This window comes from Ursus americanus, chromosome 5 (genome assembly GCF_024610735.1).
Source record: "Ursus americanus isolate L20-20 chromosome 5, mUrsAme1.1.p, whole genome shotgun sequence".
NCBI classification, from domain to species: Eukaryota; Metazoa; Chordata; class Mammalia; order Carnivora; family Ursidae; genus Ursus; species Ursus americanus.
In genome coordinates this window covers 55,197,540-55,224,184 of record NC_142131.1, presented here as the reverse complement: position 1 = coordinate 55,224,184, position 26,645 = coordinate 55,197,540, and the positions used below count along the sequence as shown (strand labels likewise).

The following is a 26,645-nucleotide window of genomic DNA, read 5'->3' as shown; positions in this document are numbered from 1 at the left end:
TATACTGGTTGAGTTGAATGGCTTTTGAAATTTTTCTATCACTGGCCGGGAGGAGAGACAGTGATCACTTGCACTTAGTTTACTATATTACAGCAATGGTGTACTACTTACTTAGGGATTACTGACTCGGGGAGACTAAGGATTACTAAGAATTGTACTCAGGACACCGTTTACTGTAAACGCAGCATGACATTTATGTCTCTTCCTTGTGCTAGCTCTTCTGGAGAGTTCTCCAGCTGCCCAGTACTGGGCACACAGTAAGTCCTCAATCAAAGCTTGCTGTTTAATCATAAAATTGATTACAGAGAGTGAAAACCTACACTCTTCACAGAAATATTCTGCTCACTCGTGATAACATCAAGTTTCTCTATTTATTGGACTAAACTATTTTTATTATATTTAAGTGTATTGATCAATGTAGCACAAAGAAAGCACATCTACCAAGTGTGTAAAACAGAAGTCTTAAGCTTCCAAGAAAAAAAAATGTGCTGTTCCACATAATTTTCCATAAAGATCTACAATCCCGCAAAGATCTTCCACCAAAGCCAATGCCAAGATTAATATTAGATTTCTGAAATCAGTAAAACTGTAATCCTGACCCAAGCAACTGTGAGCTACCTCCTGTCTTCTGGATTGAGAGAAAGGGCAGCTTGAATTTCCCTGAAATGCAGATACCAAAATTCTTTACATTCCAGCTAAAAATGCCTTGCTTACCATGAGACTTTGGCTTCTGCCCTACCTTTTTCTCCTCATTTTCATTTAGATTCAATGTATAATTATTAGTGGTTAACGCAGGGTCACGGACGTAATTTTTGTCCTTCTGCTGGGAGGACGCACACAAGCATGTGCATTCCTCAAGTGTGGTTAACTGAAAGCTGGGGCTGCACCAAATAGAGTGGAATAGGGAGACCCTTCCCCATCCCTTCCAGCTGACAGCCTAGCCTCTTTGCACACAGCTGTCATTCCAGTTTATGCCCCTCCTTGCCAGACAGCAGGGATCTACCTCAAACAAACCGAGCCTCGAGGGGCGTTTTCTGTGAGGACATCAGGACCTGGAAAGCCGACAGACAACGTGGAAGCTGTGAGTACCTTTGACACCAAGGCTGCTGGTTGGCTGGGGTTTCTCATATCATAGTGATTCTACAGATGAGGAAAACCAAAATTCTCTGGGTGCAGGACAAAGAATACACTCCTGGTGCTTTTAATTTATAGGAAGTGAGTACAGTGGCTTCCCACCTCCACTCTCAGGCCCAAATATACTCACTCACTCACACACACACATACACTGATAGTTAACACTTACCTAACGTCTATTATTAAAGCACTAAACAAAATACAGGAGGGGATTCAAAGATTACTATTTCCTTGGTCCAAACATCTGGAGCTGCTAATGTTCCTGGTCTTCCCAGCACTACTCTCTTTGGTCAGATGCACCTTCTGAGCACCAAGTTGCATGCACGGGGGACTCAAGAAAGAGCAGGCCTGTCATTTTCCAATTTGCTCTCTGAGCCCTTGACTCTGCACAACGGAACTTGAAAAAAGATATGAGGGAAGTGCTGCTGGTGATTTTAAGATGGGAAATGACAGGTTGCAGGGAAAAAATCAAGAGAAAATATACCGAAAGAGCCACAAGGAAAGGAAATAAGCTCTGTGGGGGAAAAAAGAGGAGAGGAACAAAAAGAGAACACTGAAGAGCTGACCTTTACCAGGGATGGCAGTGGGATTTTGGTTCAGCTTTTAAAGGTCAGCTTGGAAGGTCCAGAGTCAATGCCTCAGTACCTGTGAAGTACCCCCTGGAGGAGAAATATCTATGAAACACATTATGCTAAATGCAGGGAAATAGATGGAGACAAATTAAGCATTACTGAAGACCCATCTGATTTCTCCTCCCATCTCACAGATACAGTGAAAAACCCAAGTAAACCCAAGGAATTTGTTTTTGAGTACTAGGTCTGTGGCTGATTTTTTCTCTCACTTCTCTGCCATATTTCCCAACTTCTCCATAATGAGAATGCACTTTTATAGATAAATTTAAATAAATTATTTTATAAAAATAGAGCAAACCTCCAGACTTGGGAGAGAAGGCCCTGGGTCAGCAAGACATTGCTGAGTGGACCAAGAAACCCCAGAGCTCCCAGGGCTTAACACCCACTGCTGCCAAAGTTTGAATCTGTTGGCTTTTCTGAGTCCAGCAGTTAACAAGGGGATAATAACATCTGCCTTCCTTACAGAGTAGTTCTGAAGGTCACAAGATGAATGTGTGAAAGTGTTTTGTGAGTATCAAGCACTTAATCAGTGTGAGACAGTATTATTCCAGTTAAAAGCAACTTTCTAGAAAACTAAATAGGGTAGGGATAGATAAAAAGAATGTAGGTATTTAAATCTATTTCCCCTCCATTTAAGTTCCAATGAGATCCACAGATTAATTGTGACTGGCAAAGGCACTCTGCTCAGGACAGATTCTGAAGCAACAATAGAAACTGAAATTCAGCAGTATGAATCTTTACTCCACATCGGGTAACTTGTATCGTTGCGAAATCTTCGGGTCCTAGAACTGAGCTCCTGAGAGATCTTCCTACCTTTCCAGTTCTGGTAGAAGCTGACCTCCTGGGGGAAACAGTGAACCCAACCGATGTGGAAGAGACCTAGCAAAGATATATTTGAAACTGGAAGATATCAAGTGACTTCCCCCTGAGACTGGCCCCAAATTTGGTTTCAAGTTCTCACCTTGATGTGTTTAGCTACCTCCTAGAGGAGCTAGAGGAACGAATTAACTGAGCCTGACAGGAGCGAACAATAAGTATATCAGGACAAGGCTACAAACTTTTGCCGACACTAGTTCATGGCCAAACCTGTTTCTCACCCTGGCTCTCATTTGCACAGAGCATTAGGAGAACAGATGATGTCAACACCAGCCGAGAAGACAAGTTATCTCAATACTCAACCCCTGGCAGGAGAATTTGTGCCCTGATTTATTTTTAGTGCTTTTCTACCTTAGTAATCCAGTAAGCTGAAGAAAAGCCAGCAACCTGACTGTTCTCTGAGCTCACCACCCTTATTTATCCCTTAGCAATCAGCAAGACATTTAGTCATCTGGGGGAGACTCTATTAGGAGTTTGGGGTCCCATCATTTGCAAACTTTCAGAGACGACACAGGATTATTCTCCCAACCCAAGCAGAAGCATGGTTGTAATCACTGGTGGCAAAATTTTTGACTCAAGGGAGAAAGACAAAGAGAGGTTGCTAACAAAAAGAGGTACCTACAGTCTAACATTTTTATCAGCAGGATGGAGGATAAGGTAAAAAGCAAGGATTCAGCTTTACCTTTCATGAAATGTTAGATCTTAAATTAAGGCACACATTCTGCTTATCTTTAGCTTCAAATAGGACCGCTGCAAGGAATTCACAATGAATAGAGAATATCTTTTCACCCAGATGCAGAAAGTGAAATATCAAAATATTCATCAGTCATTTCCACATTTTTGCATTTGAATTTAACCCCAAATATTTAATTTTATTTCAATCTCATACAGCTTGTGAGGACAGATTTATCCAACACCAGCTGTCCTCATAGTTAAAAGCTGCACCACAAAGATAAAATTAGAATTGAGTCAGGATCATATTTCTCTGCAAGAATTCTGCTCTATGTCCCACTAATGCCCGGAGCCACAACTGACAAACCAAATACCAGCATTATTCTTGTTTTTCTTGAACAATTCCTAAGCACCCACAGTGTGGTAGAATCTGCATATATCACCAAAAAAAAAAGCATGAACCCTAAACATATAGAATTATACCCATGGGTACAAACTTATTTCCAAGATTACTTCTCACCCAAATATGAGGAAAGTATGTTCTGTTTCAAGAAAGCAGGGAGTAAGTGAAGTCAACTATCACGACTCTACCACCACCCTTTTATTCTCGAGTTTTCCACCATAGGAATTTTCCAAACACGCATGAGACTCAAATTAGACCAAAGTCTGTTTAAAGTTTAGAAGATCATATTTCTCAACAGGCATTTTACAAGAAGAAAAAGCAAAAGTGATCAATAAATACACAAAAGATATACAACCTCATTTATGATTAAAGAAATACAAGTGTATGAAATGAGATACCACATTATGAGGATTATAAAGAAGTGATGTTCAAATAACTATTGAGAATGTGCTATTTCACAAAAGGGCAATTAGGCTGTTTAACTATTAAAATGTAAAATGTAAAATGTATGTGCTTTATTCCCCCTTGTAATTCCACTGCTACAGATATACTTACAAGAAGATGCAAAGGTGTGTTTATAAAGATGCTCGCTTAAGTATTGTTTTTAACGACTACCATATTCTTCAACAGTGAACTGATAAACTATTATAAACCATATAAAAAATTCTATGTAGAAATTTAGAAGAATTAATTAGATTTTTATGTGCTATTATCAAATAATGACCCAGATATATTAAGTGGAAAAGCAAGGTATAATATATATAGTATGGCTGCATTTATGAAATAATAAAATTATATACAGAGCTGTACATGTATATAATTATATATCTGGAAGGATATTAAGAAAGTGTTAATAGTAGAAATTGGAGACTGGAAAGTGCCAACTTTTGCTTTTCACTTTATACCTTTTATATACTCTGAATTTTTAGAATTTTTGCCTTAAACATCTGCTACTTTTATTTCTAAAATCTCTGGCAAAAAAAAAAAAAAATCCTTTGCCATTCAGAGGTTTGTTGCAAGTAAATTCATTTGCGTGGAATATCCCAAGTCCCTAAAAGTACTTTATGAATCAAAATAATTAAATTATACTCAAAGTAGTTTGTAACAGTGACTATATTTTACTGTATCCTGTTTCTCTGAAAACTGGTAATTCCTGAAGTTTGGTAGAATTGGCCAGAATTCCACTCACTTACTATGACATATAACAAAAAGGAAGCTGTTTTCACACATCTTTTATTTTGAAAATGCATTTGACTTTCCAGGATATATTTCTTCATACCTTGATGTCATTTCAATGATTTGAAAAGATTTAATGCCATATGATCTAATGTCAGAAGAATATTAAGCACGACAATACTCTGAGAACATTAAATTCCTCCAAGACTTTCATAAAAAGGACCTCTGTGGCAACCATCAGTTTGTTCTCTGTATTTACAAGTCTGATCATGGTTTTTATTTTTTTTTTAGATTCCATTTATGAGTGGAATCATATGGTATTCGTCTTTTTCAGTCTGACTTATTTCATTAAGCATAATACCCTATAGGTCCATCCATGTTGTCTCATATGGCACAATCTTATCCTTTTTTATAGCCATATAATATTCCCCTCCCTCCCTCCCTCCCTCTCTCTCTCTCTCTCTCTGTGACATTTCCTTATCCATTCGTCTTTTGACAGACACTTAGGTTGCTTCCATGTTTTGGCTATTGCAAATAATATTCCAATAAACACAGGGGTACATGTATCTTTTTTAATCAGTGTTAGTGTTTTCACTTTCTCTGGGTAAATACCCAATAGTGGAAATATTTGATCATATGACATTTTTATTTTTAATTTTTTGAGGAACCCCTATATTGTTTTCCACAGTGGCTGTACCAATTTACATTTCCACCAACAGTGCACAAGGGTTCCTTTTTCTCCACATCTTCACCAACATTTGTTGTTTCTTGCTTTTTGGATTGAGCCATTCTAACAGGTATGAGGTGATGATTGCCAGGGGAAGGTGGTCAGAGGTTCGGCAAAATGGGTGAAAGAAAAAGGGAGATACAGGCCTCCAGTTATAGAATTAGGAAGTCATGGGAATAAAAGGCAGAGCATAAGGAATACAGTCAATAATACTATAATAACGAAATAATGGGACAGATGGTAGCTACACTTGTGAACATAACATAATGTATAAACTTGTCAAATCACTAAATTGTACACCTGAAACTAATGTAACATGTCGACTATACTCAAATAAATAAACAAACAAACAAACAAAGACCTCTGACCTCAGGTTCAAGAAGCCAAGGAGCTAAGACTGAGTAAATGACAAGCAAGCATGTTCTGATGTGGGAAAGTACTCTGGGCGTTACTAAATGGAAGAGAAATTTAAGTTAGTAGAATTTCAGTATATTTTCTAGGACTACTACCTCACCTGATCTCACCAAACCTCAGGCTGGAGATAACTACTCAAATTATCTGCATTTTAACATACTGCATAGAAAAGCCTTCCACAGATATAGGCTGAGGTGGTGATTTTAATTTCCTTCTCTTAGGATGCATTCTCCATGATATTACTTTTGAGTATTGTAAGTCTACACATGTGTTTTGTTTTGTTTTTAAGGGACCTTGGCTACATGACGCGTATAATAATTTATATTATGAATGGTAAATTAAAACGTCTGATCATCCTCTACTTTATTTCCTGCTTCATTTCCTTATTTATTTAAAAAAATAAAATGAATCCTGTGAACCCATCACTCAACCCAAGAACTGGAACAATACCAATAACTGACAGTATCTATTTGCTCCACCCCCAAATCTAACCCCTACTGGCCTTCCCTCAATTTTAACCACAATCCTTTATTTTGTGTTTTATCACGTCCCTGCTTTTCAGATAGTCTTATCAAGGGTAGACTATGTTAACTATCTATGTTAAAATGCCAGAATTAAACAGGATGAACATTACAATGATGTTGGTGAAGGGCAGGACCCTGCATGAGACACTCTGAGAAATACACAGATACCTGAGAGAGCAAAGCACTGTACCTGGCACTCAATACATTTTGGATGAGTTGGATTTAGCAAAAAGAAATTTACCAAGCACACAATTTATGACTGCATCCTTAAATAACAAGGGACTGGTGGGGATCTCTTGGAATTTGGGCAGACTAAAGAGATTCATGATCTAAACAACTCCCTCAGTCCCCCACCCAGAGCCACTCTATAAAACAGGTCACTTCCTGGTTGTCGGCCTCCTCCTCTGGTTCCTTTCTGCAACTTTTTCTCATTTGGCATTAAGGGCCAGAAGTTGAGTCTCTGCTTCTTGATAGTTAATACGAAACTTCTACCCCACCTGTGCTATACATGATGACAGATAAATCTCCCTTAAGTACGGGTCCTGTCATGTCATTCTATACCCAGTACAGAAACCCACAATGATTCCTTGATACATATATCATCTAAATCCTTACCCTGGTGCTTAAGGCCCTTTGAGATCTGATCCTAACCAATCTTTCCAAACTTCTCTCTCCCGTCAAACTGACTTACTTGCTATTCCCTAAGCACGTCTCACATTTTAACCAATGTTAAGACTCTGCCCATGCTATTTATCAAAGTATAGTCTGTAGACTAGCAGCATCAGTTTTATCTGGGAGTTTGTGAGAAATGAAGGATCTCAGGCCCCAACCCAGACCTACTGAATCAGAATCTGCATTTCAACAAGATTCTCAGGTGATGCAAATCCATGTTAAATTCTGAGAACCACTGTAAAACCTATCACATGCTTTTCCATGGTGCTTGAAACTGTTATCATTATTTATTTCCCTACAGAACACATGAGCACCTAGAAAGCAAGGGGCTATCCAAATTACGTACCTAGGATATGCTGCTGAACCCTCAGAAACAAAGGAATATACTAAGTGGATACTCAACAAAGTTCTACAGATTGACTAATTTGGTTTCAGTTCTGCAGCTAAAAAGGTAACTAAAATCACCATCCTTCGCTCTATGGTCTGACAAATCAGAGCAAAAGGAGACACCATACCCACAGAAGCGTACATGGGCATACACACCGTCTTTTACAGATAGAATTCTTATCAGGAAAGAAAGTTGTAAAAGAAAGTGATGTTCAAGCCTGACATAACGATCCAAACTATTTTGAGGTCAACTAGACAACACTCTCATTTCCTTTAACCTAAAACTGAGGGCCTGGCTTTACTTGATGGGCTCTGAGGTCATTTTAGACTCTAATATTTAAGGATTCTCTGATTGTAAGGGACATCACTTCTGCACTGTCCCAGAAATGACTGGAGGGACCAGGGACAGCCCTGAGATTAAGTCTGAAGCTGCAAAGCCTGACTTCCTCTCTCTGTTCTCTCTAAACCCCAGCTTCTTTGTAACCTCCCTGAAAAGCTCCTGCTCTGCACATGTGTTTGCTATCATGACCCCTGCCCTCCCCACCTCCTGGCACTTCAAAATGCCCCTTGCCTCCATGAGCTTGTCACTGTCACACTTCTCTCCCCTAGTCTGTACTTCGCTTCTCAGTCTTTCACACAGGTCAGCACTGCCAAAGTGACAAAGAGCTAAATTAAACTGTGCTAAAAGAAGAAAGTTGGGACAGAAAGATGTCCCGCTAACCTGTCCTAATCATCCTCTTCTCCTTCCCCTGTGTAATTCCTTAGGAACTTTCTGGACAGAAGTGTAGTGGGGTATCATTATATCATACTCTAGAGTGAAGGGGCGGGACCTAGTGAGAATCTGCCCTTTGGATCTGTTAAATATTTTCATTCACTGAACACACTTTCAGTTCTGCCTCTGCCAAAGGGTCTGATGTAGGTCTTGCAGGCTTTGACCCAAAGTTATTTCACATCTCAAAAATGCAATCAATACAGTTATCACACATCTCTCTCACATTTTACAAAGAGCCTTTTGTACAATGTCCAGTTCAATTTATTTCAACACCACATATATCTTCTTATACATCTAAGCAATAAATAGAAACCTCTGTCAGAGTTAAGTTTTCAACCCAGTGTCCAGGGTATGAAAAGATTATTCCTCAACATTTCTGTTCAGATCCTTATAAGGTACCTCCTGAACCTAAAAGCTAGTTATAAAGTTGAACTTCAGGCTGTCCTTTAGAACCTGGGTACCTTTCCTCTGATTTCCCAAGAAATACACAGGTCAAGGAAGAATATATCTTATAATAGAGATTAAGAGCTCTCTGCTGTAGATATGGACTATGTGGATTTTATTCCTGGCTCCACCACGACTAGCTATGTGACTCTGGGCAATTTGGGTAACCTCTATAAGCTTATGTTTCCTCATTTGTAAAATAAGAAAAACAATATCTCTACATCTTGGGGTTTTGCAAAGAATCAATGACAAAATGCATATAAAGTGGTTAATACAATATCTGGGTATTAATCTCATTTTATGGTTGTTAAAAATCAAAGCTCAGAGAGGACTGTACGTCGTCTTTTTTTTTTTTTTTTTAATTTGCAAAGCCTGCTTAATGCTACAAATTCTCCTCTCTAGGACTCTTCTAGTTACACAGAGCTCTAGCACATACTGCTGTACATGTGGTGGGTAACCTGACTCCGAGCTAATGACAGTGTGTGATCTTAGCTGTCCTGTGCACACAGTATTCCTCTTGGCAATAACTCTGCATGTGTGCGCAGGGCAAACAGAAATGGAACGGTCACTTTTAAAAAATCAAGCATGATCTTATAACAGAAAAATTCACATACTCAAGCCAGTGGCATCAAAAAGGACAAATATCCTCTATTTTAGGGTAAATATAAAAAGGGAACAAAAGTTTTAGGGTTAAATACCAGTCTCTTCTGAACTTAGCAGGATGTGAACGAGATTAAGAGGAATCTCGTCTCCCCTACCTCCTAGAGGACGACTTGCCAACTGCCTTACATGCTTCAGAGTGTCCCCACCAGAGAGGGTGTCATCTGGTTTAAAGCAACAGCTCTTACTGTTTAAAGACAAAAGAAGGGGTGGAATACATCCATGGATAAATTGGTGTCTCTGTCTGAACCACTCTATCAGAGGACTAACATATTTATAAAACAAGTCAGTTTTGATGTGGGCTCGAGGACATGCGAGCTTTCAAGGGATCAATCTAAACGAAGATAACACTACCTACGGGAAAGGGTTCTGGAGAGCAAGCAGGTGACAGAGGTGGGGAGAGCTTACATAATGTAAACTTTCATCAATTTGGTGGTTCTGCCAAAAGGTGGAATGAAGGTGGTTTATTGCTTCCAAGACCGTTAACTTTTCTCCTGACATCTCTCATCAGCACTGTCACTGCCAGTGCTGGAGAATGAGACCGGAAAGTATTAAAGATTATTTTCCTAGAGTCTAGGCCTCTGCCACCACTGCTCCTTTGCCACAGGGCTGGTTCAAGTTCAATATTTTAAGCTCAGGTAAGAAAAAAATCTACTAAACCCAATCTTGAGTAAATTTGAAAATTCTCTAACAAAACGAAGTAAAAAGTAGCTTGCCACATAATTCAAACCTAACATCTGTTTATCTTGGTATTTGAGCCCTAAGACCTGAATTTTTTATAAGAAGAATTGTATAAATTGGGTCTTTGGCAACTAGTTCCTGTACCATCATAGCTGAGGGTCCAAGAAATCACAACAGAACAAAGTAAGAGAAGTTTTCCTTTAAAAGAGAAAGAATATTATTGGAACACCTGCTCTTCGAGCCCTAAGTCTCAGGGTGAGAAATCCAACTACCCCAGGGGCCACTCTGGTACGAAAAACCAAGCCACATGGGGAGGCCCTGGAGAATGAGATACAATGTAGACAGAGAAAAACAAAGACAGACAGTTAAACACCAAGCAGCATCAAGGTGCCAGGCATGTTAGATGGTTAGGAAACCATCTTGGAAAAATGCACCTTCTGGGCCCAGTTGCCCCAATTGACAATACCCGGATCAGAAATGAATTGCCCACCTAATGCTTCTCAAATTCCTGACCTAAAACAGCAAGTCACAGGAAAAAGACCATACATCCCAAAAGAGCTCCTAGATATGTCCCACTTTTTTCCAAGCCCACTAGGATCTCAGCATCAGGGAGAGGAAATAATCACATTTCTAATCAATACCAGGCAACCTATCTTTTGATGGAGAAGCATCCTGAGAAAGGCCATGTACAATGTGGACTTTGACAACAGGAAAACCAGTGCAGTGAAGGTTGATATACATAGATATCCAAACAGAAATCTGTATGCCACTTAGAATGTAGCAGTTATCTTTTAAAAGAGCTTTGTAAATAGATAAATGGATAAAGAAGATGTGGTACACACACACAAAGCACACACAATGGAATATTACACAGCCATAAAAAAGGATGAGATCTTGCCATTTGTGGCAACATGCATAGACCTACAGGGTATTATAAGTGAAATAAGCCAGACTGAGAAAGACAAATACCATATGATTTCACTCATATGTGGAATCTAAAAAACAATACAAATGAATATAAACAAACAAACAAACAAAAAGCAGAATCAGACCTACAAATATAGAAAATTGACAGCTGCCAGAGGGAAGCAGGGTGAGGAGATGGGCAAAATGGATGAGTGGGAGTGGGAGATACAGGCTTTCAATTATAAATTAATTAAGTCATGGGAATATAAGGGACAGCATAGGAAATATAGTCAATGATATTGTAATAATGTTGTACGGTGACAAATGGTAGCTACATTTGTGATGAGAAGAGTATAACATATAGAGATGTTATATATATGAATCACTATGCTGTACCCCTTAAACTAATATAACATTGTATGTCAACTATAGTCAAATAACAGTGAGTATTTTATTCTAACATGGCGAGACATGACTTGCAATGTCCTTGATACAGACTTCCTGCTTGGCACTGTGTAAAATCAAGAAATTTTACAAACTCTGGGCAAAAAGCAAAACATTAAGTATGATCAAGTAAAATTTCTAGTCATATAGAAAACAAAAGCCCACTCTTCACAACAGTTTAACTTGTTGAAAATAAAAATTGGTTATTTCTTTTTTCTGAAAAGCAAGAGAGAAAGAATGAAAGAGAGATAGAGACAAACATGAAGGTAGTATGGTAAAGCATAAAAAATAAAAACCCACTGTTGCTAGAAAATGGTCTAGAAAAACTGGGGAAGAAGTGATATGATGCATTTGTAGAACTCCCTGTAAGAAGTATAAGAACTTCCTTAAGAACTTTTCAAAACCATCATCAAAATACTCAGTTTGGGTCCCTGGGTGGCTCAGACGGTTGGGCGTCTGACTCTTGGTTTCAGCTCATGTCATGATCTCAGGGTCATGAGATTCGGCCCCACTTGAACTCCATGCTAGGCATGGAGCCTGCTTGAGATTCTCTCTCTCCCTCACCCCCTACCTCCCCCTACCAGCTCACGCACATACTCATTCTCTCTATAAAAGAAAAAAAAAATTACTCAGTGGATGTCATACATCATCTTCTCTTAAAACCTGAGTATGTTCACAAGTCAAATTAATTTTCACAGGGACTGACACTGGTGGGCCATAGCAGAAGCTCTGGCCTTGTTCAAAAAGTGATAGAAATCATCACACATACACACAATCTACAACTCCTTTTCTGACCGAACTCATGTACTTCTTTCCTCAACTACTTCTTCTTCCTCTTGCTGTGTTAGGTATATATGAAAAGAGTGACTTCTACAGTATCTCATGCTTTGTGGACAATGCAAATTAATTAGCTTTCTGTGAATATAGGTTATTTAGTATGGCATTTGTTATATTTAAAATAAACACTAAATCATAAAATAGGCAAACAAAAGAAAACATATTGGAACAGCAAAATAAACTTTTCCATCAACTCAAATAAGTAATACTTACTAAGGATGCACCAACTTTAGCTTATTGTGTGAATTTTCTTAAGTTTTCTCACTATAATGTGACATTTAGAACATTTGAGGGAGGGGCGCCTGGGTGGCACAGCGGTTAAGCGTCTGCCTTCGGCTCAGGGCGTGATCCTGGCATTCTGGGATCGAGCCCCACACCAGGCTCCTCCACTATGAGCCTGCTTCTTCCTCTCCCACTCCCCCTGCTTGTGTTCCCTCTCTCGCTGGCTGTCTCTATCTCTGTCAAATAAATAAATAAAATCTTTAAAAAAAAAAAAAAAACATTTGAGGGGCACGTGGGTAGCTCAGTTGGTTAAGCATCCAACTTTTGATTTAGGCTCAGGTTATCATCTCAGGGTTGTGATATCAAGCCCCTTGTCAGGCTCAACACTGGGCATTGAGCCTGCTTAAGATTCTCTCTCTCTGTCCCTCCCCCACAACTCATGCACGTGCTCTCTCAAAAAAAATAATAATAAAAATAAAACATTTTATGCTGCTAATCTGCCTTACATCACTTCTCTTTCTCCAATTTTTGCCTCATGTAGCTACTATCAGATTCTTCGGTGGTTCACTTTTAAATAGCTCTAATGTTCTATTTTTCAGACCAAGATATCCTAGCTATCCAGGCAATGTTATAAGGACATCAGCATTGTTCATTTGTGTGATCTCTATGTATCTTGTACTCTTTCCAGGGTAAGACTGCCAAGATCTTGGGCTCTTCATTTGGTAGAGTCTAATTCTGTTCTCTTTACAAAGAGCTAGGGTTACACTCAGCAAAGGTTACCATTTACGTGAGCCATGAAGCCTGCTAGCATAACCCATCACCAAAGTAAAATCCCTAGCTATTTTTTCTCTCAAGGACATCCCGAGTGCTACCTAAAATCAAGAAGGAACACTTCAGGACAGGTCACATGTAGGGCCCACACGTATTGAGAATTCACATTTTCATTCTGATACTTTGGAGTGTGGAATTATTTCACAGCAGTCAAGCAAAGGGTTGTTGTTTTTTTCCTTTGAAAACCTCCTTCTTTACCCCCTAGAGGAAAATACACGAGAAGTGAATGTAAAGATTACAGGAGGTTTAGCAAGAGAAGTCAATATTTTTAAATGAACTTTCTTTTAAAAATTCTTCCTTTTCTGGAAGTGGGGAAGAAGTAGTGGTTCTCACATTCGGTTTTGTTTTACCATTGAACCAGATGAGTTCTGAAATGTTTGCTTTCACAAATAAATAACATTTTAAACTGTTTAAGTAATTTCTAAAGCTCAGTTCATCTTTCAAACCTCAGGGTTCTAGAGCAGCCTAAGCACTGACCACTTTTGCTTTTAGGTCCAATGTTCATCTTTCTTTCTCTTATCCTCTGATGGAATTTCATTTGCTCTGGTAATTACAGAAATCAGAGATTTTAAAGCACAATCAGACTCTGAGAATTTAAAAATACTTTAAAACAGCTAACAGACCTAGAAAAAACCTTAGGGACCATCTCCCTTCTCACTTCTCATTAGATACGTGATACCTGAGACCCCAAAGGGTCTTTCCCAAGGTCGTATAATGAATTAACAACCGATCTAGAATAAAATCTAGATTTTCTCAATCCTGAATTAGCGCTCTCTCTCTCTCCCAAATGACCTGCCTCTCTATTATTTTCATCCTTTTGTCTAACATCTTCAAAGAATAAAACTAAGGTTATATTATTTGCTCAAGACACACATATTTGCTCAAATATTATTTGCTTCAGACACAGATTGTTTAATTCATGCTAACCAGTGGCACGTCCTAAGTAAGATGCAGGGTACTTCTTGGTTCCGTTAGTTATCACTGTCTCTTTCATTGGCTGGAAGATCAGGGATAGAACAGAGGAAGTTCTGCCAGGCCTCCTCACTCCATGGATTAAGTGACAGCATGGGCTGTCTGATGCCTTGCCCAGGAAGTTTGATTGTTCCTACTTACAACAGGAGGCATCTGGAATTTAGAAGTCCCAGTATTACCTTTCCTTTATAAGGACTGGATCTTCTCTTTTTTGTTCTCATTAGCCTAGGGACATCAGGCAGTTTCGAGGTGGGCAAAAACCTAAATCTCATCTACCACCAAAATTACTGCTGATATTTTCCAGCTTCTCCTTTGAGAAGTGCCAAGGGGCTTAGAGGAAATTCTAGCCTTTTGAACCAACTGACCTTATATTTATTTATAAGGTATGTTTCTTCCAAGGAGTTCCAAAAGTTTCATACACACTCTCTCATTTGATCCTTCTCTTCCCATGGGGGGAAGCATTTCATTTTTATCTTCCTATCACAGCCAGAGTGTCCCTGATGTATACAGGGCTTCTCTCCAGGGTCTAAAACTCCAAGGTTAGAATCTCTAGAAGCCACACAAACATTCTCAACTGAAGTCTCAGCCAACTCTCCACTATACTAGGCACTAGGGATACAAGAGTGAACAAAACAGACTAAGTCTCTGACCTTATGGAGCTTACATACCAAGTAAAAGGACTGTTTCATTACCCACTGAATTCAGAACCACAAATACAATGTATCCTGACAAAAGAAAAAAATCACTACTCAGACTAATATCCACAGTTTTACGTTTATCTGGTAATACAGAATCCATTTGCTAGAAGCGTATACGGATTGCACTAGAAGACAAGAGATCTGTGTTCTAATCCTGACTCTTGTACCAACAGACTGCATGACCGTGAACAAATAATATAACCTTAGTTTTGTTCTTTGAAGATGTTAGACAAGATGTCCCAAGTCTTCTCTTGGTCTGCAATGATGGGTGATTGGTTAACTCCACCTAAGATGGCTGGTGTAGTATGAGGACTTCCTGCCAACATCAGAAGAGGAGGAATCTATTTCAATTGCTTTTATTTGTAGGATGAGGTTGAAAGAAACAGCACAAAACAATACACGTCCCCTAAGACTATTAATAGCATCTCCCTATGCATTAATCTATGAAATCAATCATCTCCAGACCTACTATGTGATCGACACTAGGCTAGATACTTTGAGGATGGGACACATTTGAAAAGATCCTTAATCTTAAGGAGCTTCCAAATGAAAGTACATAATAATAAATAATTAAAACGAAAGCCTATGAAAGAGGTTCTAAGTTCACAAGAGAAGAAAATCAGAGAGAGCTAAATTAGAAACCTCTGAGGTGGGGAGCCTGGGTGGCTCAGTTGATTAAGCATCTGCCTTCAGCTCAGGTCATGATCTCACGGTCATGGGATCGAGACCCCCATCAGGCTTCCTGCACAGGGGGTAGTTTGCTTCTCTCTCTCTCTCTCTCTCTCCCCCTCCCTCTCAAATAAATGAAATCTAAAAGAAGAGAGAGAGAGAGAGAGAGAGAGAGAGAGAAAGGAAAGAAAGAAAAGAAAGAAAAAGAACAGAACAAGCTCTGAGGAAAGGTGGAAAACTTCACCTGGATCTATATATAACAACCATGATCACAATAATAATAGCAGCTAACATTTACTGAGTGCTTGATACATAGTACATGTATGCATTAAGTGCTTCTGTGGGCCATCTCACACAATCCTCAAAACAACCCTAGAAATAAATCCTATTATTGTGCCTATTTTACAGAATGGGAAACGTGATGTTTAGAGGGAAGCCTAATACTCTTAAATGGTAAATCCAGATGATCTGATTCCAGAGCGTTCCTCACCATTGAATGGCTATGAGATGCTTTCCCCATGCGTGACAGAAAGAGATCAGCACAGTATCTGGCACACAGCTTAATGTTCCCTAAATGTTATTCACTTCCCTTTTCTATCCATCCCCTACCAGTATTCACCCCACCACTACTATACTCCCATCCCCAACTCACATACCTACACACCTCTGATTTTCCAATTTTAATATTCTTCAAAGTTCAGCTGAAGGTCGACTGTGGGCAGGAAGTTTTCCTAGACCAGTCAACCTTCTGTCTCCTTCGGTCATAGCACTTATTTCTAACAGCCTATTGGGTAATGGCGTGCTGTCTTGTGATGTCCCTGGCACTACTTAATGTCTTTGACATTAATGTTTCTGATGTCTTACAACACTGTTGAGGTAGTTTCTATACTATTATTATGTGTCTTTTGCACAACTCATCTGTTCATATAGTTTCACTGTGTCAGCTAACTCTAAACTCCTTTGTGTTGCTCCTGAGGACCTGACAGAGGAGACATCAGCAAGTGTTCAACAGTTCAAAAGCTGAGGTGTCTGTGAAGTTTTCATTCATCAGAAAAATGATTCAAATCAAATAAATACAGCCAACACTTCCAAGTTTGATTCTACCCTGTTTAGAGAGTCTGTAGGTATAGATTCTCTGCCCAATTTTGGACATAAAGGTAATCTATGCATGTTCGCGACTCCTTAGCACATGTACACTCACAGAACTGAACCTATCTTCTTCTGAACTACCAAAGAATAATCCTATCCGTCCTTTGAAAAAAACAACTACCCTTAAAAAAAAAGGCAATTCTAGGACACAGATTTTTTTTAACCTTACAAATTGTAAAATATTATATATATAGACATGAGTGATGTAATATATTTGGACATTTTATTTTTTTTAAAGATTTATCTATTTATTTGAGAGAGACTGTGTGTGCTCACAAGCAAACTCCTGTCAGGGGAGGGGCAGAGGGAGAAAATCTTCAAGCAGATGCTTCAAGTCCCGCTGAGTGAGGAGCCCGACATGTGGCTCAATCTCACGACCCATGAGATCACAACCTGAGTATCCAGACATTTTAAATAAATAAAATGTACATTCTGTAGCCACTCTCCACCTAATAAATGAAGCATGAAATAGTATTAGCAAATCTTTTACATGGGTGAAATTTTAGCCTAAAGCAAATTAAGCACAAAATGCTTATAAAACTTCAAGATAAAGGAGTTTTTAAAGACTGAAAAAGCCACTAAGAATTATGAGATTATATACTAAGATTAAAAGATTAGATAAATCTAATCCAAATGGATGTTATCAAACAATGTATGTAAAAGATTTTTTTAAGTAGGAAATAAGTTTTTTTCATTAAAGCACTGTAGTATAAAAAGACCCTACAGACTGGGTTTTCTGGAATAGTTACAGTATCAAATACTCTATTTCCATAAACCAATGGCTTTCTGAAAATTATAGTATTTTGTTATTCAGGCTAGTCTGTATCTTCCAACCTATCTCTTCCACCTGGAAATAACATAAAAGTTCTCCATGGGGTCATGTGATCTAAATGTCGGTCTGGGTAAATAAATCATCATAAACATAGTGGGGGAAAAATATCAGGTTACAAATTTAGGAGATACTGACTCCAAAGTCTGTTGAATTCCTGGCTATGAAATGAGCATTATACTTTCAAATAGCTAACACAGAGGAAATATAACCAATACTAAGATTTGTAGTACGTGTGAGGAAAAACTAAAGTAGTAGCATAGAAGCCCGATTATTTTTTTAAGGTTTTATTTACTTATTTATTCAAGAGAGAGAGTGTGTGTGCCCAGAGGCACATAGGGGAAGGGAGAGGGAGAGAGAGAACCTCAAGGTGACTCCACACTGAGCATGGAGCCCAACGTGGGGCTTGATCTCACAACCCTGAGATCATGACCTGAGCAGAAGCCAAGAGTTGGACGCTTAACTGACTGAGCCACCCAGGCGCCCCCTGATTATTCTTGATACTAAGAACTGAGATAGACTTCTCTACTAAGTACTCATAGAGCTAATATGAACATTAACAACATCCTTCAGCATAGCAATGTGTCAATAGATTTCTTATTGCAACAAATATGCTTAAGACTTCCAACCAAAACACAAATTCACAAGACAACAGTATCTGCCCTATAAAATGTTGTTTTGGGGAAATGATTCAATACCTCTTCTGGGTGCAACTACTATAGCTCTGTAAAGGTAAACGTCGGGATTTTTTAAACTGAGAATATTAAAGTAGTTCCATGCTTAGTCAAGAATTCAGATGTTCTGGACTGACCTGTTGCCCGTAACTAATTTACTGGTCCTACTGTGCATACAATACAGGTGAGTTAAATTTGATTAAATTCCAGTGAGATCTAGACAGAATTTCTTTTTTCTCTTTCTTTTTTTTTTTTTTTTTTTAAAGATTTTATTTATTTATTTGACAGAGAGAGAGACAGCCAGCGAGAGAGGGAACACAAGCAGGGGGAGTGGGAGAGGAAGAAGCAGGCTCGCAGCGGAAGAGCCTGATGCGGGGCTTGATCCCGTAACGCCAGGATCACGCCCTGAGCTGAAGGCAGACGCTTAACGACTGCGCTACCCAGGCGCCCCTCTTTTTTCTCTTTCTTAAAAGGGAAGAGGGAAGAAAACATTTCTCTCTGTGACTGTGCTTGGACTATGCCACAGAAATGTCAGAGTAAGTACAGAATGTGCGTGTGAATGTGCATTTGTTGCCATATGAATATAGGGGAAATTCTACTTTAAAAAATACACCAAAAAACCCTAAATTTTTCCAATTTTAAAGTGATTATTTGCTTTATAAATTATTTCTTCTGCATAAGTGTTTAGTAACAGCTCACTGATTATAAGACTAAGACACAGGAAATTTAAGGCAAAACTATTAGTAGCCATAATCCACTAAACGATCAAAAAGGGAAAAAACTGAATTATGCAAATCCAAAAAAATAAGGATTATAAGTCAAAATGTGGTACATACTAAATGAATACAGTGAAACATTTCTATCAAAGCTGCCTCTAATCTTTCTTTCACTGGACTGTGTTTGGTTTTGTTTCCACAACAGGATAAAGAAGAAAACCACTAGAGTTTCTTTGACCATCGGTTCCCTGGTTAATGAAACTTCCAACATCAAATCAAGTTACTCTACCTTAGTTCAACCATTGTGTATTGACCCCCAAAGGGTATGTTCAGTTTTAAATGCCTTCTTAAGGGTTCCAGTAATGGAGACACAGGCCCAGAGAAAAAGGAATCAATGCAACTTTCTTGAAAAGTATACATGAGGAGAGCCTCCAACTGCATAACCTCAAACAGAACAAGAAAAGAAATTCATGGGTCTCAGAAATAACTCAGTGGTAGTTCTGTGGGTTGGCCATTTGTCTGTGTGCCAGACCATAAGAGACAGTTGGTTTCTAGGAGTTCAGTCCCATAACAGAGTATTCCAACTATCCACGGAATGAATTCCCTTTTAATTAAAAGGGGGGGGGGGACAGGAAGATGCTTTTACAAAAACCTAACAGACAAGACAAGAACAACTGTATAGAGAAGGGAAAAAAAATCTAGACAGTAAAATTTACAAGTTATTTTTGCCTTTTATAGTCTCTAAATAAGTGCCAAAATTCACCTCTCAAATGTAACTGCTCAGTGTTCCATTTCACCATCTCAGCTGATGGAATGCTGGAGGACAGAGAAAAAAAGGGTGGCATTGGAGCAGATACCCAAAATGACATTTAAATTAGAAGCATTATCCTTTTCAAAGAGGACACTTGGGGTGTGGTTGGTAGCAGCTAAAACTGATTCAGTTAGTTCATGGGCACCATGCTTCTAGGTTTCAGGGCCCTGGCAGTATGGATGAAATGTCTCTTCTATTTCTTTTTTTTTTTTAAGATTTTATTTATTTAAGAGAGAGAGAGCGCACACGTGCAAGAGCAAGAGAGAGCATGAGTCGGGGGGAGAGGCAGAGGGAGAAGCAGACTCTCCGGGCAAGGGGCTTGATCCCAGGACCCCAGGATCAGGACCCTGGGATCATGACCCAAGCCGAAGGCAGACACTTAACCGCTTGAGCCAGCCAGGTGCCCCTGTCTTTTTTTTTTTTTTTTAAGATTTTATCTTTTTATCCGACAGAGACAGAGACAGCCAGCGAGAGAGGGAACACAAGCAGAGGGAGTGGGAGAGGAAGAAGCAGGCTCATAGCGGAGGAGCCTGACGTGGGGCTCGATCCCATAACGCCGGGATCACGCCCTGAGCCAAAGGCAGACGCTTAACCGCTGTGCCACCCAGGCGCCCCCTGTCTTTTATTTCTTAAACCAGATGCAGAGTCCCTGCAGCAGCCTGTCCGGATCCACCTGTGTTGTAGCCCCTGTGTTCACAAAGGTAATGTCCTGCATGGCAGAGTTAGGATTTTATAGATAAATTGTAGGTGTCATCAAAGCGGTGAGAAGGAAAAGGGGAAACTAAAAAGAACCTCAGACAGTATTATTTTATGTATGAGAAAAGTGAATCCCAGAAGGGATGAAATTACTGTTCAATGTCACAGAGCAACTCACGGTTTCTCCTATACTCTTTAGACTTCTGCTCTACACCAACCTCCAGCTCTCAAGCGCAATGCTCAGACTGTCCTCTCCAAGTAGACTGTGCTCTACCGACCTCAAGGTTCATTTGAGTCTCCTAACTAGTCACAAGATGCCCTTCTGAAGAAATCATTAAATAAAGCAATATGTATTTCCTTCTTGGGTAACAGGGAGCGATCAGGATTAAAAAGGTTCCTGTATCATCCACTGGAAAGAGCAGGAATCAATCAACTAGGTCAAGCTGAACTAAGGTTGAAATCTCTGTGCTCTGTGTCCCCCAGTTTCCAAACCTGACAGAACTGGAACCACTGCTTCTTGCTGGCCCAAAGTACGAGAAGCAGGGCAAAGATTTTACTTGTACCAAATACGATATAGGAATCATAGGAAACAATGTTACTAAGAATAAGGAGCACTGCTATAGATTCTGGAAGCTTGCTTGCAGCCCAGGCTATCAGCTACATGGGTCTATTATTTCTACAAGTTTCTTGGGCATTCCTTCCCTGAGATATATAGCCCTGGGCATCAGGATGCAAGGGCTAGGCTGGTGGTCACTGTGACTCACCTGATAGAAGGACCTCAGACACTCCCTCTCAACCAAGTTATAACCTGAAATGTAATTCTAGGTTCTAGTGGCCTCTAGCTGAAAACAGGAGAGAAGGGAGATCAGGGTTTAACAGGGATATTTACCACAAATGCCACCCATTCATCAATGCACTGAGACCAAACCAACTCTTTTTGTATTTTTTATATAACACTATAACTCTTCACTCTTTAAAGAAAGTTTTCAGATTATTTATCTTAAATGAGCCTCAAAACCTCAAAAAAGGCTGAGCATTTTGCTAGCCCTCTATCACAGATAAAATACCTGAGTTACACAGAGGTTAAGAGTTTCCAAGTTCCTATGATCAGATTCAACCAGTCAGTAGCAGAGTTGAGATTCTGGTCCAAGTCCTCTCAGTCATGATTCAGAATCTTTAACAAATACAATGCTGTCCACACTACCCGACCAATAATAAAGATTAAATCTATGACTCTACATGTACTCAACGAAACCATATAACAAAGTTTAGAGTTTTCAACAAATCTGTTTCCTATTTTGAACGTGGCTGTTGGGGAAGTGAGCAACAACTTTCTCTATGAAATTAAGATAAAAATAACTTACACATGACTGTAAAGCACACTAGAAATCACAAAAGAATCCCAGCAACTCTCTGTTTTGATTAAAGTCCGTTGTCAATAATTATGGCGAAAAGCATACTCACTACCATTGGCATCCAAAATCATTGCATATGGTGGAAGTTTCTTCCATTCTGTGACTTCTGTGTGTATTTTTCAGCATCTTCAAGACATTTCTACAACCAGCGGTCAGTTTGTCGCATTTGAATGCCGAGTCCAGGCAACAACCACAATTCAAATTCACTGGTACAGAGAGAAAGAGCAGATAGCAGACTCTGAGGACTTCCAGATTCTGAGGAGAAGTATTGTGATAAGCTTTTCGACTTGCTTTTTATTTCAATTAACCTTGAAATCTAATTCATGTTTCAAAGTTTAATAGCTGACTTGTTACAGGCTCGGAAATTTCTATTGTTAAATAATTATGATTTCAAATCCAAATGATTCCTCAACACAAACAAAAAAGAATACAGCTGTTTTTCTTTGATGAAACAATAGTTTTAATAGCTGTGAAAAGACTGGTTTGTTTTCATAAAATAATTTAACTATCTTCCTAATGAGCTCTCGGCATACAAACAAGAAAAAAAGTGTGAGAACAAACATATTTTTTAAAGAACAGCTTTCTAAATATTTTATTATTTGTTTCCTACCAAATAATAAACTCAGGGAAGAGGAACAAGTATGATGATCTACATCACGCTAAACACTGAGTTTATAAGCAACCTTTCATTTAATCCTCACATCAACGTTTTGAAGTGTGCACTATTATTTCCATTTTATATGAAAACTGAAATCGGAAATGCTAAATGCCTTGCCCAAGGTTACAAAGCTAATAAATGCTGCAGCCAGGGTTCAAGCCCAAAATAGCTCTTGCCCCAAGCGAAGAAAATATTTTCATTTAAATATTGATGCAGCACAAATGAACATTTGCACATCACATCCAGCAAGAAAAACCTCTATTACACAATGTGGCATTAGCATAAAGAAGAAATTTTAAATCACCCATATCCGCACCACCCAAACTATTGCCCTTTTGTGTGTTTTTCTACAGTAATACTACAGTATGTTTATAATGTAATATTCAACTTTATTTTGAGAGACTAAAAGAAAAAGATTGTCTTGGGAGAAAGAGAGCACCGCAGGACCAGGGGTTCAATAATGGTTCCCATCCAAAAAACAGATACTTTCCTTCATGTTAGAGATGAAGAACTAAAGCCCAGAGAAGAGTTTTCACAAAATCACAGAGCAATTCAAGGCTAAAGAGGACAAAAATACAATTCTTCTGGCATCCTGCCAAGTGCTCATTCCATCATGTGTCTTTTCTAAGTTTCTATAGAGTTTATAGTCTGTGACTCCACATTATAGTCAACCTTGTATGTGCTTTATTTACTCAAGTTATTTATCATATACACATGGCCCCTTCTCCCAATTAAATTAACCATCATCTTTTAAATCCTCTCTATTCCCTTGTTTTATCTTCCAGAAGCTTCTTTATCATCCATTCCTGGTAAGCACAATTTTTCAACGTTTTTTTCTTTTTTAAAGATTTTATTTATTTGAGAGAGAGAGAGAGACTCAAGCAGGGGGAGGGGCAAGGGAGAGAGAAGCAGACTCCCCGATGAGCAGTGAGCCCGACATGGGGCTCGATCCCAGGACCCTGAGATCATGACCTGAGCCGAAGGCAGATGCTTAACCGATGAGCCACCCAGGCGCCCCCAATTTTCAACATCTTGATAGTAAATGATTAAATCAAGATTACCCTTAGAAGACTTTGTCTCCTAAATCACTTTTGCCTTCATGAGCAGTTTTGAGGCGACACTGTAACAGCTCTTGAGCTGACAGAACAAAAGCAGCAAGATAACTGGGATTTGTCAGTATAATTATTCACCTATTCATTCACTCAACATAGTACAGACAATGGCCACATTCCATTCTGGGCACTGAGGAGGTCCCTGCCCTTGCAGAGCACGCATCCATCCTCTGATCTGTGAGTCGTGAGCTCTACACAGAGGAAGCAAGCAGGTGTGCCATCAAACATCCGCACTGTTGACTGTCCAAGAAATAGGTGTAGTGCCCATCACAATGTGGCTATCACTGCACTATCAAACAATCCTGGCAATGATAACTTTTAGGTCAGCTCAGATCTGTCTCTAGGACCTTGATGCTAAGCACTAAAGCTACAAAAATCTAGAAGTCAAGGAATAAAGCATAATCCCTGCTTTCAAGGAACTCGCAGTAAACAGATGTGTCAAAGAGACAGATGATAGGGACTCTGTTGGGATTATTTTAGGTTGCATTTTTTATTTATCTTCAGGAGCTGATTCAAAGACAAAAAGTCTAACCAGATGGATTTTTTTAAAAAATCTCAGAAATACTCTTTTATTCCTAGTACGTACTTTCCCTGACATCTTCCCACAGTATTTGTAATTTGGGGTCTCCCAAAACTCTGGTCAAGTTGAATCTCTTGCCTTTCCAGAGGAAGTCTGCACCTTGATTATCACAGAAGCATTTCCTGAAGACTCTGGGGAATTCATGTGCATTGCAGAAAATGAGGCTGGGACTGTAGTCTCCACAGCAAGACTCTTCGTTTCCCCAGGTAATTCTTTTCAGGATCTCCCTGCTCCAATTCAGCTGAGAGGAGGAGGAAGATTCTCTTTCTATCTAAAGTGGTGAATAATTATATTTTTCAGGAGGAAAAGAAGTGGAGAAATCAGAGGGTTCTCCAAAGTTACCCATAAGTAAACTTTCTCCAAAACTGGCCTCATTTCCCTGGAGCAGTGATAGCCACACGAAGGACAAAAATCCAGATGATACGCCAATGAACATTATTTCAACTATTCCTGAACCAGCCCGTCACAATGAACATGAGATCCAGGTTCCAAAGGAGGATTTCTGCAATGAAAATTCCTCTGAGCTACAACCACAATGGTAAGGGCAGACAGACGTAACACTCGCTCATTCAACAAATGTTTTTGGTCCTGCACATAGAACAGTAAACATGACAAAGTTCCTGCCCTTAGGGAACTTGCACTCTGAAGTGAGTCACTTAATTCTGTCATTTCTCCCTTGCCCTCCATCATATCTTTCACCGAAGCTGAAACAGTAAATCAAGTGCTTGGATCCACATCTAAAGGTTTGTTATAGAGACTTACTGGAAAAAAAAAAATCAACAATGCTGAAATGGCACAAGATTTTGAAGAAGTAGAATCTTTTCCACAAAAGAATTCAGAGTCCTATCTCAATATAAATACAAAAAACATTTTGTGATACAGGCTTCTTCTTGTTGTCTTAAAATACAGACAGAGTTGTCCTTGCATTCAGAAGGCAAGTGTATAAATGGAAAGATAGCTCATTAGGTGAATTTGCCAACCAGGCTATATTCAAAACAAAAGCCACCATCATCCCCAATCCCCAAACACAAACCTCAAACCAAAATAGTGACTGGGGAAAAAACCAAAAACAAAAACAAAAAAACAACTAAAAACTGATACTTAAGAGTCATTTAAAATTTTTTGTTTTAAGAATATCTAACAGAATCCACTAAATATTTTAATAAACCTAATGTTATCTTTAGGTTAAATTTAGGTTAAACCCCTTTAATAAAACTTAATAAATGAACATTCTTAACTATTTTCTAATATAACTAAATGTAGCCTCTTTTAATTACAAAATAAAAGATATTGAAATCTATTTTAAGAAGAGATTTCTTGAGTAGTATTTGGGTCTATCAAGTGAATAAATTTATCATATTAGAGATGGAAGGAATCAGAGGTTACCTACAAGAAGTTCCTCATTCTACAAACGACCGAAATTGTAGATGATTGGCTGATATTGTTGAGGGCTGCTTCCTCATGCTTCTATGACCCTGGGATAGGTATTTCTCCAAGTGTTTCTTACAATGAAGACAGTGAAGGAAAGAGTTTGAACTTGGATATTAACAGACCTGGAACAACATATGTCAAGTATATAGGAGGAATTCATAATAGTGGCTTTTACTTCACTGCATTATTTTTTCTTATGATCAAGGTATCTGCAATAACAGTCTATGACTATAATTTTTCAGTTGGTCTCCTGGAACCCCTTTAGCTTCTGGGATCTCTAGTTACCTGGATATAGCTGAACTTATAAAGATTTTTCATGAGGTCAAAGAATGGGTAGTGGGACAAAAGACTGCAATTTATTCAACAAACATTTATTAAGCACATCCTATGTGTTTATGTCAGTTTCTGTGGGAGACTTCTCTTGGGAAAACAGCCAACACAGATATTTAAAACTTTTCTCCATGAGTACCTATGTTTAGCAGTGAGCCTTTAAGACTTAAAAAGGCATTGAATTTATAATACAGTATCTTTCATAGGCGATTACCATCTTTTTCATTTAAAAAATTATCTTTGAGAAAAATTATTCAATGAAAGTTCCATAAAAGTTAACAAGTTTTTACTGAATGTCAACTATGAGCCACAATGTCCCAGACAAAGATAAAAAATAAACAGTCCCTCCCTCAGAAAACATTTAACTTGGTTGAGGAGATACATTATATCATGTAAGAGTCCATTATATGATTTGCTGTCTCATTTGAGTCTCTCAGCAAGCCTCTGATTAGGTTAGTAAAACAGATACTATCTTCGTTTTTCAGTTAATT

General features: G+C 38.8%; 1 protein-coding gene across 1 annotated transcript; it reads left to right on the top strand.

Moving 5' to 3' along the window:
* Window positions 1-186: 186 nt before the first annotated feature.
* Window positions 187-24,935, top strand: LOC148110115 (palladin-like). Its single transcript, XM_087862459.1, has 8 exons — window positions 187-257; window positions 2,404-2,517; window positions 19,327-19,444; window positions 20,571-20,633; window positions 22,167-22,308; window positions 23,490-23,510; window positions 24,480-24,599; window positions 24,694-24,935. The coding sequence occupies exons 1-8, from the start codon at window positions 187-189 to the stop codon at window positions 24,933-24,935; spliced, it is 891 nt and encodes a 296-aa protein (XP_087718585.1).
* Window positions 24,936-26,645: the final 1,710 nt, after the last annotated feature.

Excerpts from the sequence above, each read along its gene's own strand:
- LOC148110115 (XM_087862459.1), top strand. The coding sequence starts at position 187 with ATGACATTTATGTCTCTTCCTTGTGCTAGCTCTTCTGGAGAGTTCTCC. Across the intron at positions 19,445-20,570 it reads TGTGTATTGACCCCCAAAGG|ATGCAGAGTCCCTGCAGCAG; the intron begins GTATGTTCAGTT and ends TTCTTAAACCAG. Across the intron at positions 23,511-24,479 it reads TTCTTTATCATCCATTCCTG|AGGAAGTCTGCACCTTGATT; the intron begins GTAAGCACAATT and ends TTGCCTTTCCAG.